Raw genomic sequence first — 19,303 nt, 5'->3', positions numbered from 1 at the left:
TGTAGGAAATGGCAGCAGCAACTATTTCTATTGAACAAGACCAATTTTGTTGTCCAGTTTGCCTGGAGGTTTTGAGAGACCCGGTGACGATCCCCTGTGGACATACTTACTGTTTGGACTGTATAGAAGACTACTGGAACCGGACCAAGCAGAAAGACCAGTACAGCTGCCCTCAGTGCAGGCAGGTGTTTAATCCCAGACCACTGCTGAGTAGAAACACAGTTTTGGGTGAAGTATTGGAAAAGCTTCAGCGAACTGGATTTCAAGCTGCAGCTCAGCACTTGGCGAAACCTGAGGAAGTGAAATGCAGTGCTTGTACGGGGAGAAAGAGCAAAGCTGTCAAATCCTGTCTTGTGTGCTTGGAGTCTTACTGTGTGGCTCACTTAAGAGTCCACGAAGAACGCTTTCATGGAAAGGTCCATAAACTGATCCCAGCTTCAGATCAGCTTAGAGAGAAGCTGTGTCCAGAGCACAACAAATTAATGAGGCTGTACTGTCGCACTGACCAGCAGTGTGTGTGCTATCAATGTGTGAAAGAGACACACAAGGGCCATGACGCAGTCTCAGTGGCAGATGAGAGGACAACACAACAGGTGTGTTTGAACATTTCCTAAGATGCCGAACTTATTCCTTAATTTGTTATTTAGATTTTGGGAAGTTCAAATATGTTTATGAACAGCTTGACTTACTGTTAGATAAATAAACCAAGATTAGAATTTACTTTTTATTCTCATACTTTTGATTGATTCTGATTTTTACATGTCAAAGACAGTATAGTTTTCCTGAATCTTCCTAAGGGTTATTAAAATATCTAGTTGTGGTTTGCACTCCTCAGCCTGTGATAACAGTTGTGTAATGTTTTCTGTGGTTCTGGAGGAGCTTCATCAAGTCTGAGAAAATAACCCTAATGATGTAATAATTCCTTCAATCTAAAAAAGTCTGTGTTATTATTTATGTATTCAGATTTGACTGTTATGATTCTCTCATGGAGTGTTGGCACAAATTGCAGCAGTCAGCCACCAAAGGTTTTGAAGTTAGTATTTGGGGCATTTTTTGCCTTTATTTCAATAGCCACAGTGAGAGAGATACAGGAAAGTTGGGGAGAGCAACAATAAGGCTTTTAAAATGCCTCATTTGCCTGTGTCACAGTCGCTGCTGCTGCTCCAACTGCTGGCCGTGTAGATTAACGGCCCAAATCAGCAAACCAAATGAATACATGATATCTAACTTCCTGTTGTTTTAACAACAAGAAAATGCAGCTTTTTTTTCACCTGCAACAACTAACAAAAGATAATAAATGCAATAATTTTGCCTCATGCCTCTCCACACCCTCACCTCTGCAATGGCGTAAAAGTCAGGATATCTTTACTAAGACTGCACCAAGTATTTTTTTTTCTCTCTCTCTCTTTCAGTCATTTGGAAGTGAAATTCTATATAAAACTTGCTGTATAAAAAAGACAGTAGGGTGGCTCTGTTTTTGAAAAATTCAGACACGACAGATCCCTAATTCATACATCTGGTGTGTAAAATGAAGAATAAGTCTTTTTTAGCCTGATGTAAAGGCTTCAGCATTTAAAATATTGAACACAAGGAGTGCAAAATGTGCCCTGGTCCTGCAGCCATATCTTGTGTGTCAAGAGTGTAGATTGATAGACCAAAGGCTTTGCACGGCAATCCAATCCCTTTGATTGTAAAATCAAAACTTTCCATCTTGAAAGTCAACCATGGAAAAAAAATATTCAACTGAGCAGCCTGAGGGACTGGGCTTTGTGATATTCCTCTTTTGTATTCTCTTAGAAAAAACTCCAAGAAACCTCTTTGAAGTCTGTGCAGAAATTGAAGGACGTTCAAAAGGAACTTAGATATATTATCAGATACATCAAGGTGAGTGTATTTTTAATCCAGGAACTTTAAATATGTTGTTGACATACTGTGTAGAATCAAAAGTCGTGCAAGTTGTGCATGATTCCTGGAGAACCAAAAAGTGAAAAGTTTATCCTCCATAGCACTCCACAGATGCAGCAGTGGAGGAGAGTGAGAGGGTTTTCTCCAGGCTGATTCGCTCCATAGAGAAACAAAGCTGTGAGGTGAAGGAGCTGATCCAAGTCCAGAAGAGAGCGGCTGTCAGTCAGGCTGAGGAGCTGCTGGAGAAGACGCAGAGGGAGATAGCTGCACTGAGGAGGACTGATGCTGAGCTGGAGAAGCTGTGTCGTACTGAGGATCACATCCATTTCCTTCAGGTGAGGAACAACAGCTGACTCAAGCATAGGCTTGTTTGAATATTTACAGATAGAAAGATCATCTTACATGTTTTTATTTCCTCAAAACTTGATTATTGCAATGGCCTCATCACACCAGTTTTTAACCTTTTGACACAGTCAGTCAAGTTTTAGGAGTGATTTAAAAAAATAAAAAAATAGATAAATCTTTTTGACTACACTTAAGACTCTTTGCTATGTTTCTGGGCCAGTATTTATTTAACTATAAACTATTATTTAATTTAAGATTTACACTAAGCAATGCACTTGAGAGTCAACTCAGGAGTGAGTGTTTAGAATAAAACACATTTATCTAGTGAGTTGCATACTTACAGTGAAGCCTAAGAGTGACCTTTAAGCAACTTCTCATAATCATCTGATCAGTTCATGATCAGAATTTGGTGGTCTAAGGTCACTGTGACCTCACAAAACTTTAACTGAGTAAATTTAATTGAATTAATTTCACCTAATTTTGAGTAGTGGAATGATATGCTGCAAATGATCTGGCTGATCTGGAGTTGAACCAGGGATTCACTGCTCAGGGCATTTGGCACATGTTGTATGAGCCCTAATCATTCTGCTATTTAGTCAGTAGGTCAGTCACTTCCATTTGACTGAATAATATTAATTTAATCAATTTCAATCAATTCAATTTAATTGACTTAATTTATTTTACTTTTACTTAGCCCACTTACTTACTTACATTATTTAACATAATTAATTTCACTCAACTTAATTTAAAAAGTAAATTTAAGTGAATTAGTTTCAGTTTAGTTTCAGTTTCCGACTTCAATATTATATCTGTTTCAATAGTGTTAGTCTTGTTGAAGTATTGTATGAAAAGGCTAGATGGATATTTGGGAGCCTGGTCTTAATCACTAACCATTGATTACGTCTGAGAGTCACATCTTTATAGACTCTTTGTTTTTCTACATTAAAGTTTTTTACACAGTAATATGATGATATGATGTTGTTGTGAAAGTTATGAGATACATTGAAATAATTAACAGTCTGATTTTGTCAAAGTGTAAGATTTCAGACATATTTATCAAATACCCTATCCCAGAAGTTCAGCACACTTGAACTAAATATATTATTATTCTGGTCCAGTTAATATATTATATTTGACTTTTAAGCTTTCACATTAGTTTTCAATTTGTTGCTTTTTTAATCATTTTGCAACTTAGTTTTTAAAAAGAACTCTACAAATAATAATTATAGTCATTATCTTTCACATTGCTTTTGCTGTGGGCCAGTTAAAGATAAGGTTGAAAAAAAGAGTAAATTAATCTAATATCCACGACACCTCATGGCAGATCCAGTTAATATGATTTCAAGCACAGTGTGAACATGACAGTGGTTTATCAGGCTTGTTGCATTTCCATTCAAATGCTGTCCTCTAATTTGCTTGTGTTGACTGTCACTGCAGAACAAGTCTCTTCATTTCCCTGCAAAAGCTGTGGAGATGCCCAGCACTGATGCACTTCAATATTTAATGTACAAAACCATGAGAGGTTCCCTGGCTGATCTGAAGGACAGTCTGGATGAAACACTCGAAAGAGAATTCAACAGAATCTCTGAAAAGGGTATGTGTCTCTTTCAACTGATTATCAGACTGATTATTAAGGACAATTATTCTATTTTTAGAAATATATATGATACATTATCATTTTCTCTGCATTTGTAGTCATTTCACTGAAGGAAACCAGCAATCAAAGTAAAAAAGACTCTGAAAAGACCAAAGGTATGTATGTTGATGTTTTTTTTGGAGTTAATTAAATTTAACAATGATTCTGACATGAGTTTAATGTCAGTAAACTATACTAATATCTATGACAGCAAAAGATGCCAACACACCATACAACTTAGAACCAAAGACAAGAGCTGATTTCCTACAATGTGAGTACAACTTTTTCATAAACCATATAAAAAGGCTAACACCAAGTCCCAGATTTATACCACAAACTGATTCTCAGGTTTTTTGTTTGCTATGTGTTCACACTAGAAAAGTGACATAGTAAAGTACACTGAGAATGCATACTTAATAAGGGCTGATATTTGAGTGTGCTATTGATGCACACTGTCCTCCCACAATGCAATTCCCTAAGGAAACTAAGGAAGTGAGTTCTGGTTGTTGAAAAAGATCCAAGATGAAACTCTTTGGAAAGCTAGTGCCATTCAAACTTCAGGGTTGCACGTAATGTATGATTTTGATTTTGTATATGCATTGCTATAACTGTGTACAATTAATATACATATAGATTTACTATATTGTATGCATTTCAAACACAGCAGCATGCTAACATTTGGTCATAGATGTATACTCTAGAGATAAATTTTTTTCACTTTTTAGGCCTCAGTATACTATGACATCTTTGTACCTTACTATACTATGACATTTTTTTGATGTTTTAAGGCTCAATATGCTGTGTCTTTTTTTCACTTTTTTGCCATACTATACTATGTCGGTTTTTCACTTTGTTGCGATACTATACTGTGTCGGTTTTATCACTTTTTTGCCATAATATACTATGTCATTTTTTTTTCACTTTTTAGGCCTCAGTATACTATGACATCTTTGTACCTTACTATACTATGACGTTTTTTGATGTTTTAAGGCTCAATATGCTGTGTCTTTTTTTCACTTTTTTTGCCATAGTATACTATGTTAGTTTTTCACTTTTTTGGCATACTATACTATGTCTTTTTCTTTCCCTTTTTAGGCCTCATTATATTATGACGTCTTTATACCTTACTATACTGTGATGTTTTTTGATGTTTTAAGGCTCAATATGCTATGTCGTTTTTTCACTTTTTTTGCCATAGTATACTATGTCGGTTTTTCACTTTTTTGCAATACTATACTATGTCGTTTTTTCACTTTTGAGGCCGAAGTATACCATGACATCTTTGTACCTTACTATACTATGATGTTTTTTGATGTTTTAAGGCTCAATATGCTATGTCGTTTTTTCACTTTTTTTGCCATAGTATACTATGTCGGTTTTTCACTTTTATTGCCATACTATACTATGTCTTTTTCTTTCCCTTTTTAGGCCTAAATATATTATGACGTCTTTATACCTTACTATACTGTGAAGTTTTTTGATGTTTTAAGGCTCAATATGCTATGTCGTTTTATCACTTTTTTTGCCATAGTTTACTATGTCGGTTTTTCACTTTTTTGCCATACTATACTATGTCGTTTTTTCACTTTTTAGGCCGAAGTATACTATGACGTCTTTGTACCTTACAATATTATGATGTTTTTGATATTTTTATCCCTAATTAAACTGTCGTTTTTTCACTTTTTTTGCCATACTATACTGTTTCTTTTTCTTTCACTTTTTAGGCCTCATTATATTATGACGTCTTTATACCTTACTATAATATGATGTTTTTGATGTTTTTATCCCTAATTAAACTATGTCGTTTTTTCACTTTTTTTTTTTGCTATACTATACTATGTCGTTTTTTTCACTTTTTTGCCATACTATACTATTTCATTTTATTGACTTTTTAGGCCTCAATATACTATGACGTCTTTCTACCTTGCTATACTGTGACGTTTTTTGATGTTTTAAGGCTCAATATGCTATGTCGTTTTTTCACTTTTTTGCCATAGTATACTATGTCGTTTTTTCACTTTCTTTGCCATACTATACTATTACGTTTTTTTTCACTTTTTAGGCCTCAGTATACTATGACATCTTTGTACCTTACTATACTATGATGTTTTTTGATGTTTTAAGGCTCAATATGCTATGTCATTTTTTCACTTTTTTTGCCATAGTATACTATGTTGTTTTTTTTCACTTTTTAGGCCTCAGTATACTATGACATCTTTGTACCTTACTATACTATGATGTTTTTTGATGTTTTAAGGCTCAATATGCTATGTCATTTTTTCACTTTTTTTGCCATAGTATACTATGTTGTTTTTTTTCACTTTTTAGGCCTCAGTATACTATGACATCTTTGTACCTTACTATACTATGATATTTTTTGATGTTTTTATGCCTTATTATACTACGCTGTTTTTTCACTTTTTTTGCCATACTATACTATGTCTTTTTCTTTCCCTTATTAGGCCTCATTATATTATGACATCTTTATACCTTACTATACTGTGACATTTTTTGATGTTGTAATGCTTAATATGTTATGTCTTTTTTTCACTTTTTTTGCCATACTATACTATATATTTTTCTTTCCCTTTTTAGGCCTAAGTATGGTATGACATCTTTATACCTTACTATACTATGATGTTTTTGATATTTTTATCCCTAATTAAACTATTTTTTCCCTTTTTTTTGCTTTACTATACTATGTCGTTTTTTCAGTTTTTTTGCCATACTATACTATTTCGTTTTATTGACTTGTTAGGCCTCAGTATACTATGACATCTTTGTACCTTACTATACTATGATGTTTTTTGATGTTTTAAGGATCAATATGCTATGTAATTTTTCACTTTTTTTGCCATACTATATTATGTCGGTTTTATCACTTTTTTGCCATACTATACTATATCGTTTTTTTTCACTTTTTAGGCCTCAGTATACTATGACATCTTTGTACCTTACTACACTATGATGTTTTTTTGATATTTTAAGGCTCAATATGCTATGTCGTTTTTTCACTTTTTTTGCCATACTATACTATTTCGTTTTATTGACTTGTTAGGCCTCAGTATACTCTGACATCTTTGTACCTTACTATACTATGATGTTTTTTGATGTATTTATGCCTTATTATACTATGCCATTTTTTCACTTTTTTTGCCATACTATACTATGTCTTTTTCTTTCCGTTTGCAGGCCTCATTATATTATGACGTCGTTATACCTTACTATACTGTGACGTTTTTTGATGTTTTAAGGCTCAATATGCTATGTCGGTTTTTCACTTTTTTGCCATACTATACTATGTCGGTTTTTCACTTTTTTGCTATACTATACTATATCGTTTTTTCACTTTTTAGGCCAAAGTATGCTATGACATCTTTATACCTTACTATATTATGATGTTTTTGATATTTTTATCCCTAATTAAACTGTCATTTTTTCACTTTTTTTTTTGCTATACTATACTATGTCGTTTTTTTCACTTTTTTTGCCATACTATACTATTTCATTTTATTGACTTTTTAGGCCTCAATATACTATGACATCTTTCTACCTTACTATACTGTGACGTTTTTTGATGTTTTAAGGCTCAATATGCTATGTCGGTTTTTCACTTTTTTTTGCGATACTATACTATGTTGTTTTTTTTTCACTTTTTAGGCCTCCGTATACTATGACATCTTTGTACGGTACCATACTATGACATTATTTGATGTTTTAAGGCTCAATATGCTATGGTGTTTTCTCACTTTTTTCCCATAGTATACTATGTCGGTTTTTCCCTTTTATGCCATACTCTACTATGTCGTTTTTTTCACTTTTTAGGCCTCCGTATACTATGACATCTTTGTACGGTACCATACTATGACATTATTTGATGTTTTAAGGCTCAATATGCTATGGTGTTTTTTCACTTTTTTCCCATAGTATACTATGTCGGTTTTTCACTTTTATGCCATACTATACTATGTCGTTTTTTTCACTTTTTAGGCCTCAGTATACTATGACATCTTTGTACGGTACCATACTATGACATTTTTTGATGTTTTAAGGCTCAACATGCTATGTCGTTTTTTCACTTTTTTTGCAATAGTATACTATGTCGGTTTTTCACTTTTTTGCCATACGTTACTATTTCATTTTATTGACTATTTAGGCCTCAATATACTATGACGTCTTTCTACCTTACTATACTGTGACGTTTTTTGATGTTTTAAGGCTCAATATGCTATGTCGTTTTTTCACTTTTTTTGCCATAGTATACTATGTCGGTTTTTCACTTTTTTGCCATACGTTACTATTTCATTTTATTGACTATTTAGGCCTCAATATACTATGACGTCTTTCTACCTTACTATACTGTGACGTTTTTTGATGTTTTAAGGCTCAATATGCTATGTCGTTTTTTCACTTTTTTTGCCATAGTATACTATGTCGGTTTTTCACTTTTTTGCCATACTATACTATGTCGTTTTTTTCACTTTTTAGGCCTCAGTATACTATGACATCTTTGTACCTTATTATACTATGACGTTTTTTTATGTTTTAAGGCTCAATATGCTATGGTGTTTTTTCACTTTTTTTCCCATAGTATACTATGTCGGTTTTTTACTTTTTTGCCATACCATACTATGTCGTTTTTTTCACTTTTTAGGCCTCAGTATACTATGACATCTTTGTACCGTACCATACTATGACGTTTTTTGATGTTTTAAGGCTCAACATGCTATGTCGTTTTTTCTCTTTTTTTGCAATAGTATACTATGTCGGTTTTTCACTTTTTTGCCATACGTTACTATTTCATTTTATTGACTATTTAGGCCTCAATATACTATGACGTCTTTCTACCTTACTATACTGTGACGTTTTTTGATGTTTTAAGGCTCAATATGCTATGTCGTTTTTTCACTTTTTTTGCCATAGTATACTATGTCGGTTTTTCACTTTTTTGCCATACTATACTATGTCGTTTTTTTTCACTTTTTAGGCCTCAGTATACTATGACATCTTTGTACCTTATTATACTATGACGTTTTTTTATGTTTTAAGGCTCAATATGCTATGGTGTTTTTTCACTTTTTTTTTGCTATACTATACTATGTCGTTATTTTCACTTTTTTTGCCATACTATACTATTTCATTTTATTGACTTTTTAGGCCTCAATATACTATGACATCTTTGTACCTTACTATACTGTGACGTTTTTTGATGTTTTAAGGCTCAATATGCTATGTCGTTTTTTCACTTTTTTTGCCATACTATACTGTGTCAGTTTTTCACTTTTTTTGCCATACTATACTATGTCTTTTTCTTTCCCTTTTTAGGCCTCATTGTATTATGACGTCTCTATACCTTACTAAACTATGATGTTTTTGATGTTTTTATCCCTAATTAAACTATGTCGTTTTTTCACTTTTTTTTGCTATACTATACTATGTCGTTTTTTTCACTTTTTTGCCATACTATACTATGTTGTTTTTTTTCACTTTTTAGGCCTCAGTATACTATGACATCTTTGTACCTTATTATACTATGATGTTTTTTGATGTTTTAAGGCTCAACATGCTATGTCGTTTTTTCACTTTTTTTGCAATAGTATACTATGTCGGTTTTTCACTTTTTTGCCATACGTTACTATTTCATTTTATTGACTATTTAGGCCTCAATATACTATGACGTCTTTCTACCTTACTATACTGTGACGTTTTTTGATGTTTTAAGGCTCAATATGCTATGTCGTTTTTTCACTTTTTTTGCCATACTATACTATGTCGTTTTTTCACTTTTTAGGCCTAAATATACTATGACGTCTTTATACCTTACTATACTATGATGTTTTTGATATTTCTATCCCTAATTAAACTATGTTGTTTTTTCCCTTTTTTTGCTATACTATACTATGTCGTTTTTTTTCACTTTTTTGCCATACTATACTATGTCGTTTTTTTTTCACTTTTTAGGCCTCAGTATACTATGACATCTTTATACCTTTCTATTCTATGATGTTTTTCATATTTTTATCCCTAATTAAACTGTTGTTTTTTCACTTTTTTTTTGCTATACTATACTATGTCGTTTTTTTCACTTTTTTTGACATACTATACTATTTCATTTTATTGACTTTTTGGGCCTCAATATACTATGACGTCTTTCTACCTTACTATACTGTGACGTTTTTTGATGTTTTAAGGCTCAATATGCTATGTTGTTTTTTCACTTTTTTTGCCATAGTATACTATGTCGGTTTTTCACTTTTTTGGCATACTATACTATGTTGTTTTTTTTCACTTTTTAGGCCTCAGTATACTATGACATCTTTGTACCTTATTATACTATGATGTTTTTTGATGTTTTAAGGCTCAACATGCTATGTCGTTTTTTCACTTTTTTTGCCATAGTATACTATGTCGGTTTTTCACTTTTTTGCCATACTATACTATGTCGTTTTTTTACTTTTTAGGCCTAAATATACTATGACCTCTTTATACCTTACTATACTATGATGTTTTTGATATTTCTATCCCTAATTAAACTGTAGTTTTTTCCCTTTTTTTGCTATACTATACTATGTCGTTTTTTTTCACTTTTTTGCCATACTATACTATGTCGTTTTTTTTTCTCTTTTTAGGCCTCAGTATACTATGACATCTTTATACCTTTCTATTCTATGATGTTTTTCATATTTTTATCCCTAATTAAACTATTGTTTTTTCACTTTTTTTTTGCTATACTATAATATGTCGTTTTTTTCACTTTTTTTGACATACTATACTATTTCATTTTATTGACTTTTTGGGCCTCAATATACTATGACGTCTTTATACCTTACTATACTGTGACGTTTTTTGATGTTTTAAGGCTCAATATGCTATGTTGTTTTTTCACTTTTTTTGCCATAGTATACTATGTCGGTTTTTCACTTTTTTGGCATACTATACTATGTTGTTTTTTTTCACTTTTTAGGCCTCAGTATACTATGACATCTTTGTACCTTATTATACTATGATGTTTTTTGATGTTTTAAGGCTCAACATGCTATGTCGTTTTTTCACTTTTTTTGCCATAGTATACTATGTCGGTTTTTCACTTTTTTGCCATACTATACTATGTCGTTTTTTTTCCACTTTTTAGGCCTCAGTATACTATGACATCTTTATACCTTTCTATTCTATGATGTTTTTCATATTTTTATCCCTAATTAAACTATGTTGTTTTTTCACTTTTTTTTGCTATACTATACTATGTCGTTTTTTTCACTTTTTTTGACATACTATACTATTTCATTTTATTGACTTTTTGGGCCTCAATATACTATGACGTCTTTCTACCTTACTATACTGTGACGTTTTTTGATGTTTTAAGGCTCAATATGCTATGTTGTTTTTTCACTTTTTTTGCCATAGTATACTATGTCGGTTTTTCACTTTTTTGGCATACTATACTATGTTGTTTTTTTTCACTTTTTAGGCCTCAGTATACTATGACATCTTTGTACCTTATTATACTATGATGTTTTTTGATGTTTTAAGGCTCAACATGCTATGTCGTTTTTTCACTTTTTTTGCCATAGTATACTATGTCGGTTTTTCACTTTTTTGCCATACTATACTATGTCGTTTTTTTTCCACTTTTTAGGCCTCAGTATACTATGACATCTTTATACCTTTCTATTCTATGATGTTTTTCATATTTTTATCCCTAATTAAACTGTTGTTTTTTCACTTTTTTTTTGCTATACTATAATATGTCGTTTTTTTCACTTTTTTTGACATACTATACTATTTCATTTTATTGACTTTTTGGGCCTCAATATACTATGACGTCTTTATACCTTACTATACTGTGACGTTTTTTGATGTTTTAAGGCTCAATATGCTATGTTGTTTTTTCACTTTTTTTGCCATAGTATACTATGTCGGTTTTTCACTTTTTTGGCATACTATACTATGTTGTTTTTTTTCACTTTTTAGGCCTCAGTATACTATGACATCTTTGTACCTTATTATACTATGATGTTTTTTGATGTTTTAAGGCTCAACATGCTATGTCGTTTTTTCCCTTTTTTTGCCATAGTATACTATGTCGGTTTTTCACTTTTTTGCCATACTATACTATGTCGTTTTTTTTTCACTTTTTAGGCCTCAGTATACTATGACATCTTTATACCTTTCTATTCTATGATGTTTTTCATATTTTTATCCCTAATTAAACTGTTGTTTTTTCACTTTTTTTTTGCTATACTATAATATGTCGTTTTTTTCACTTTTTTTGACATACTATACTATTTCATTTTATTGACTTTTTGGGCCTCAATATACTATGACGTCTTTATACCTTACTATACTGTGACGTTTTTTGATGTTTTAAGGCTCAATATGCTATGTTGTTTTTTCACTTTTTTTGCCATAGTATACTATGTCGGTTTTTCACTTTTTTGGCATACTATACTATGTTGTTTTTTTTCACTTTTTAGGCCTCAGTATACTATGACATCTTTGTACCTTATTATACTATGATGTTTTTTGATGTTTTAAGGCTCAACATGCTATGTCGTTTTTTCACTTTTTTTGCCATAGTATACTATGTCGGTTTTTCACTTTTTTGCCATACTATACTATGTCGTTTTTTTTTCACTTTTTAGGCCTCAGTATACTATGACATCTTTATACCTTTCTATTCTATGATGTTTTTCATATTTTTATCCCTAATTAAACTATGTTGTTTTTTCACTTTTTTTTGCTATACTATACTATGTCGTTTTTTTCACTTTTTTTGACATACTATACTATTTCATTTTATTGACTTTTTGGGCCTCAATATACTATGACGTCTTTCTACCTTACTATACTGTGACGTTTTTTGATGTTTTAAGGCTCAATATGCTATTTTGTTTTTTCACTTTTTTTGCCATAGTATACTATGTCGGTTTTTCACTTTTTTGGCATACTATACTATGTTGTTTTTTTTCACTTTTTAGGCCTCAGTATACGATGACATCTTTGTACCTTATTATACTATGATGTTTTTTGATGTTTTAAGGCTCAACATGCTATGTCGGTTTTTCACTTTTATTGCCATACTATACTATGTCTTTTTCTTTCCCTTTTCAGGCCTCATTATATTATGACATCGTTATACCTTACTATACTGTGACGTTTTTTGATGTTTTAAGGCTCAATATGCTATGTCGTTTTTTCACTTTTTTTGCCATAGTATACTATGTCGGTTTTTCACTTTTTTGCCATACGTTACTATTTCATTTTATTGACTATTTAGGCCACAATATACTATGACGTCTTTCTATCTTACTATACTGTGACCTTTTTTGATGTTTTAAGGCTCAATATGCTATGTCGTTTTTTCACTTTTTTTGCCATACTATACTATGTCTTTTTCTTTCCCTTTTTAGGCCTCATTGTATTATGACCTCTTTATATCTTACCATACCATGATGTTTTTGATGTTTTTATCCCTAATTAAACTGTCGTTTTTTCACTTTTTTTCCTATACTATACTATGTCGTTTGTTCCCTTTTTTGCCATACTATTTCGTTTTTTTGACTTTTTAGGCCTCAATATACTATGACGTCTTTCTACCTTATGTCACGGTCCAGATGAGGCAGGGGTGAGGGTGAAAGACTCAGAGGCAGAGGAGGAACCATTGTCAAGGAATTTATTCACAAAAAAAACCAAAATCCATACATTCACAGATGCCGCCGACAAAACAAACCTCATCATCAACAATGAAACCACAAAGACAAAACAGAACAAGGGCTTTTTAAAGGAACGGACCTGATTAACAATGGAGAACAGGTGGGAAAGCAGACACAGGTGGGACACATTAGGGATGATCAACAAAAGGAAGCAAAACTAGAACTCAGACACTGGGGTGACATGACTATCAAAATAAAACAAGAAGTGCACGGGGAAACAGAGCACAAGACAGGGAAGACTAAATTAAACACCAGAAACACCCAAACCAGGAACACTCAAAACCCAGAACAGAAACCCAAAAACACAGAAAACCAAACCAAGAAAATCCAAAAACCAAAAACCTGGAGCCTCCAGGCTGAGACCATGACACCTTACTATACTGTGACGTTTTTTGATGGTTTGAGGCTCAATATGCCATGTCGTTTTTTCACTTTTTTTGCCATAGTATACTGTGTCGGTGTTTCACTTTTTTGCCATACTATACTATGTCGTTTTTTTTTCACTTTTAAGGCCTCAGTATACTATGACGTCTTTATACCTTACTATTCTATGATGTTTTTTGATGTTTTTATGGCTTATTATACTATGCCGTTTTTTCACTTTTTTTTGCCATACTATACTATGTCTTTTTCATTCCCTTTTTAGGCCTCATTATATTATGACGTCTTTATACCTTACTATCCTATGAGGTTTTTGATGTTTTTATCCCTAATTAAACTGTAGTTTTTTCCCTTTTTTTGCTATACTATACTATGTCGTTTTTTCATTTTTTTTCCCATAGTATACTATGTCGGTTTTTCACTTTTTTGCCATATGTTACTATTTCATTTTATTGACTATTTAGGCCACAATATACTATGACGTCTTTCTATCTTACTATACTGTGACGTTTTTTGATGTTTTAAGGCTCAATATGCTATGTCGTTTTTTCATTTTTTTTCCCATAGTATACTATGTCGGTTTTTCACTTTTTTGCCATATGTTACTATTTCATTTTATTGACTATTTAGGCCACAATATACTATGACGTCTTTCTATCTTACTATACTGTGACGTTTTTTGATGTTTTAAGGCTCAATATGCTATGTCGTTTTTTCATTTTTTTTCCCATAGTATACTATGTCGGTTTTTCACTTTTTTGCCATATGTTACTATTTCATTTTATTGACTATTTAGGCCACAATATACTATGACGTCTTTCTATCTTACTATACTGTGACGTTTTTTGATGTTTTAAGGCTCAATATGCTATGTCGTTTTTTCATTTTTTTTCCCATAGTATACTATGTCGGTTTTTCACTTTTTTGCCATATGTTACTATTTCATTTTATTGACTATTTAGGCCACAATATACTATGACGTCTTTCTATCTTACTATACTGTGACGTTTTTTGATGTTTTAAGGCTCAATATGCTATGTCGTTTTTTCATTTTTTTTCCCATAGTATACTATGTCGGTTTTTCACTTTTTTGCCATATGTTACTATTTCATTTTATTGACTATTTAGGCCACAATATACTATGACGTCTTTCTATCTTACTATACTGTGACGTTTTTTGATGTTTTAAGGCTCAATATGCTATGTCGTTTTTTCATTTTTTTTCCCATAGTATACTATGTCGGTTTTTCACTTTTTTGCCATATGTTACTATTTCATTTTATTGACTATTTAGGCCACAATATACTATGACGTCTTTCTATCTTACTATACTGTGACGTTTTTTGATGTTTTAAGGCTCAATATGCTATGTCGTTTTTTCATTTTTTTTCCCATAGTATACTATGTCGGTTTTTCACTTTTTTGCCATATGTTACTATTTCATTTTATTGACTATTTAGGCCACAATATACTATGACGTCTTTCTATCTTACTATACTGTGACGTTTTTTGATGTTTTAAGGCTCAATATGCTATGTCGTTTTTTCATTTTTTTTCCCATAGTATACTATGTCGGTTTTTCACTTTTTTGCCATATGTTACTATTTCATTTTATTGACTATTTAGGCCACAATATACTATGACGTCTTTCTATCTTACTATACTGTGACGTTTTTTGATGTTTTAAGGCTCAATATGCTATGTCGTTTTTTCATTTTTTTTCCCATAGTATACTATGTCGGTTTTTCACTTTTTTGCCATATGTTACTATTTCATTTTATTGACTATTTAGGCCACAATATACTATGACGTCTTTCTATCTTACTATACTGTGACGTTTTTTGATGTTTTAAGGCTCAATATGCTATGTCGTTTTTTCATTTTTTTTCCCATAGTATACTATGTCGGTTTTTCACTTTTTTGCCATATGTTACTATTTCATTTTATTGACTATTTAGGCCACAATATACTATGACGTCTTTCTATCTTACTATACTGTGACGTTTTTTGATGTTTTAAGGCTCAATATGCTATGTCGTTTTTTCATTTTTTTTGCCATAGTATACTATGTTGTTTTTTTTCCCTTTTTAGGTCTCATTATATTATGACGTCTCTATACCTTACTAAACTATGATGTTTTTGATGTTTTTATCCCTAATTAAACTATGTCGTTTTTTCACTTGTTTGTGCTATACTATACTATGTCGTTTTTCATAGTATACTATGTTGGTTTTTCACATTTTTTGACATACTATACAATTTCGTTTTATTGACTTTTTAGGCCTCAATATACTATGACGTCTTTCTACCTTACTATACTGTGACGTTTTTTGATGTTTTAAGGCTCAATATGCTATGTTGTTTTTTCACTTTTTTTGCCATAGTATACTATGTCGGTTTTTCAATTTTTTGGCATACTATACTATGTTGTTTTTTTTCACTTTTTAGGCCTCAGTATACTATGACATCTTTGTACCTTATTTACTATGACGTTTTTTGATGTTTTAAGGCTCAATATGCTATGTCGGTTTTTCACTTTTTAGGCCTAAATATACTATGACCTCTTTATACCTTACTATACTGTGACGTGTTTGATGTTTTTGATATTTCTATCCCTAATTAAACTGTTGTTTTTTCCCTTTTTTTGCTATACTATACTATGTCGTTTTTTTTTCTCTTTTTAGGCCTCAGTATACTATGACATCTTTATACCTTTCTATTCTATGATGTTTTTCATATTTTTATCCCTAATTAAACTATGTTGTTTTTTCACTTTTTTTTTGCTATACTATACTATGTCGTTTTTTTCACTTTTTTTGACATACTATACTATTTCATTTTATTGACTTTTTGGGCCTCAATATACTATGACATCTTTCTACCTTACTATACTGTGAAGTTTTTTGATGTTTTAAGGCTCAATATGCTATGTTGTTTTTTCACTTTTTTTGCCATAGTATACTATGTCGGTTTTTCACTTTTTTGTCATATGTTACTATTTCATTTTATTGACTATTTAGGCCACAATATACTATGACGTCTTTCTATCTTACTATACTGTGACCTTTTCTGATGTTTTAAGGCTCAATATGCTATGTCGTTTCTTCATTTTTTTTGCCATACTATACTATGTCAGTTTTTCACTTTTTTTGCCATACTATATTATGTTGTTTTTCACTTTTTAGGCCTCAGTATACTATGACATCTTTTTACCTTATTATACTATGACGTTTTTTGATGTTTTAAGGCTCAATATGCTATGTCGTTTTTTCACTTTTTTGCAATATTATTGTATGTCGTTTTTTTTCACTTTTTAGGCCTCATTATACTATGACATCATTTTACCTTACTATACTATGATGTTTTTTGATGTTTTTATGGTTTATTATACTATGCTGTTTTTTCACTTTTTTTGCCATACTATACTATGTCTTATTCTTTCCCTTTTTAGGCCTCATTATATTATGACAGCTTTATAACTTACTTGCTTTATGCCTAATTATACTAAGTCATTTTATCACTTTTTTTGCTTTTTAGGCTTTACTATACTGCGATTTCTTGGTACCCCACTATACTAGGAAGTTTTTTGATGTTTTTATGCCTCATTATACTATGTTGTTTTTTTTACTTTTTATGCCTTACTATACTGTGACGTCTTGGTACCTCACTATACTAGGAAGTTTTTTGATGTTTTTATGCCTTATTATACTATGTCTTCTTTCACTTTTTTTCCATACTAGACTTTGTAATTTTTTTCATTTTTTAGGCCTCAGTATAGTATGATGTTTTTATGCCTAATTATACTAAGTCATTTTATCACATTTTTGCCTTACTATACTGTGACGTCTTGGTACCTAACTATACTACAAAGTTTTTTGATGTTTTTATGCCTTATTATACTATGTCGTTTTTTCACAAATTTTTGCTATACTACATTATGAAGTCTTTATACCTTACTATACTACGCCATTTTTTACATTTTTCTTTCCATAGTAGACTGTCATTTTTAGGCCTTCGTATATTACGATGTCTTTATAACTTGCTATGCTATGATGTTTTTATGCTTAATATGGCATGTATTTTTTTTCACCATACTATACTATGCCGTTTTTTCATTTTTTAGGCCTGACTATACTGTGACGTCTTGGTACCTCACTATACTATGAAGTTTTTTGATGTTTTTATGCCTCATACAATGACGTATACCTTGGCATAAAAACATCAGAAAACTTCATAGTATAGTGAGGCCCCAGGATGTCACAGTATAGTAAGGTCTAAAAAGCAAAAAAGAACAACATAGTATAATATGGTAAAAAAAGTGAAAAAAAAGACATAGCATATTAAGCATTAAAACATCAAAAAACGTCACAGGTATAGTAAGGTATAAAGACGTCATTGTATAATGAGGCCTAAGAAGTGAGAAAAAACGTCATGGTCTAGTATAGCAAAAAATGTTAAACGACGTAGTTCAATTAGCGATAAAAACATCAGACGTCATAGTATACTGAGGACTAAAAAGTGAAAAAAAGACAGCATTTTTTTGCTATACTAGACTTTGTCATTTTTTAAATTGTTTAGGCCTTAGTATACGTTTTTTGAGGTTTCAATGCTTAATATGCTGTCGTTTTTTTTTTCTTCCTCTTTAGGCCTTACTATACTGTGAGAGCTGACAAATAGCTCAGTGGCCTTATTATGAAACCCATGACTAGCTGGTGTCTGACAATGTCCATCTCTCTATCCAGATTACAATGATATAACCCTGGATCCAAACACAGCCAACCCTTATTTATGCTTCTGTGATGGTCGGAGAGCTGTTACCACACGTTTAGAGCCACAGCTATTCCCAGAACACCCGGATCGTTTCACCAGCTGGGCCCAGGTACTGTGCAGAGCTGGGATGGCCGGGCGCTGCTACTGGGAGGTAGAATGGACTGGAAACGGAGGGGTTTCCATTGGTGTCTGCTACAAAAACATGAGCAGAAGTGGAGGAGGGAGTGACAGCAAGCTGGGACACAACTCCAAATCCTGGAGCCTGGACTGCTCTCACTCAGTTTGCTCATTTCAGCACAATAAAGAGAGTGTGACCATCGCATCTCCCTGCTGCAGCAGGATAGGAGTGTATCTGGACCTAAGGGGTGGGACTTTGTCTTTCTACAATGTTGCTGATACAATGGTTTTACTTCATAAAGTTAAGACTACATTCACCCAACCTGTATACCCAGGATTTTGGGTGGGATTAGGTTCTACTTTGAAGCTATGTTAAACTAACTGTACTCATTCAACAGTTCAAGAAACCTTGTACATATGGGGTTCCAAATGTTTC

General features: G+C 32.0%; 1 protein-coding gene across 1 annotated transcript; it reads left to right on the top strand.

Moving 5' to 3' along the window:
• Window positions 1-8: 8 nt before the first annotated feature.
• LOC111230959 (E3 ubiquitin/ISG15 ligase TRIM25-like) lies at window positions 9-19,257 on the top strand. The gene is made up of 7 exons (XM_022757863.1): window positions 9-593; window positions 1,798-1,884; window positions 2,007-2,240; window positions 3,688-3,844; window positions 3,946-4,002; window positions 4,098-4,157; window positions 18,723-19,257. The coding sequence occupies exons 1-7, from the start codon at window positions 9-11 to the stop codon at window positions 19,241-19,243; spliced, it is 1,701 nt and encodes a 566-aa protein (XP_022613584.1). The 3' UTR covers window positions 19,244-19,257.
• Window positions 19,258-19,303: the final 46 nt, after the last annotated feature.

Source organism: Seriola dumerili, unplaced genomic scaffold (genome assembly GCF_002260705.1).
Source record: "Seriola dumerili isolate Sdu_G_001 unplaced genomic scaffold, Sdu_1.0 BDQW01000291.1, whole genome shotgun sequence".
Lineage (NCBI taxonomy): Eukaryota > Metazoa > Chordata > Actinopteri > Carangiformes > Carangidae > Seriola > Seriola dumerili.
This window is presented reverse-complemented; position numbering and strand designations above follow the sequence as displayed.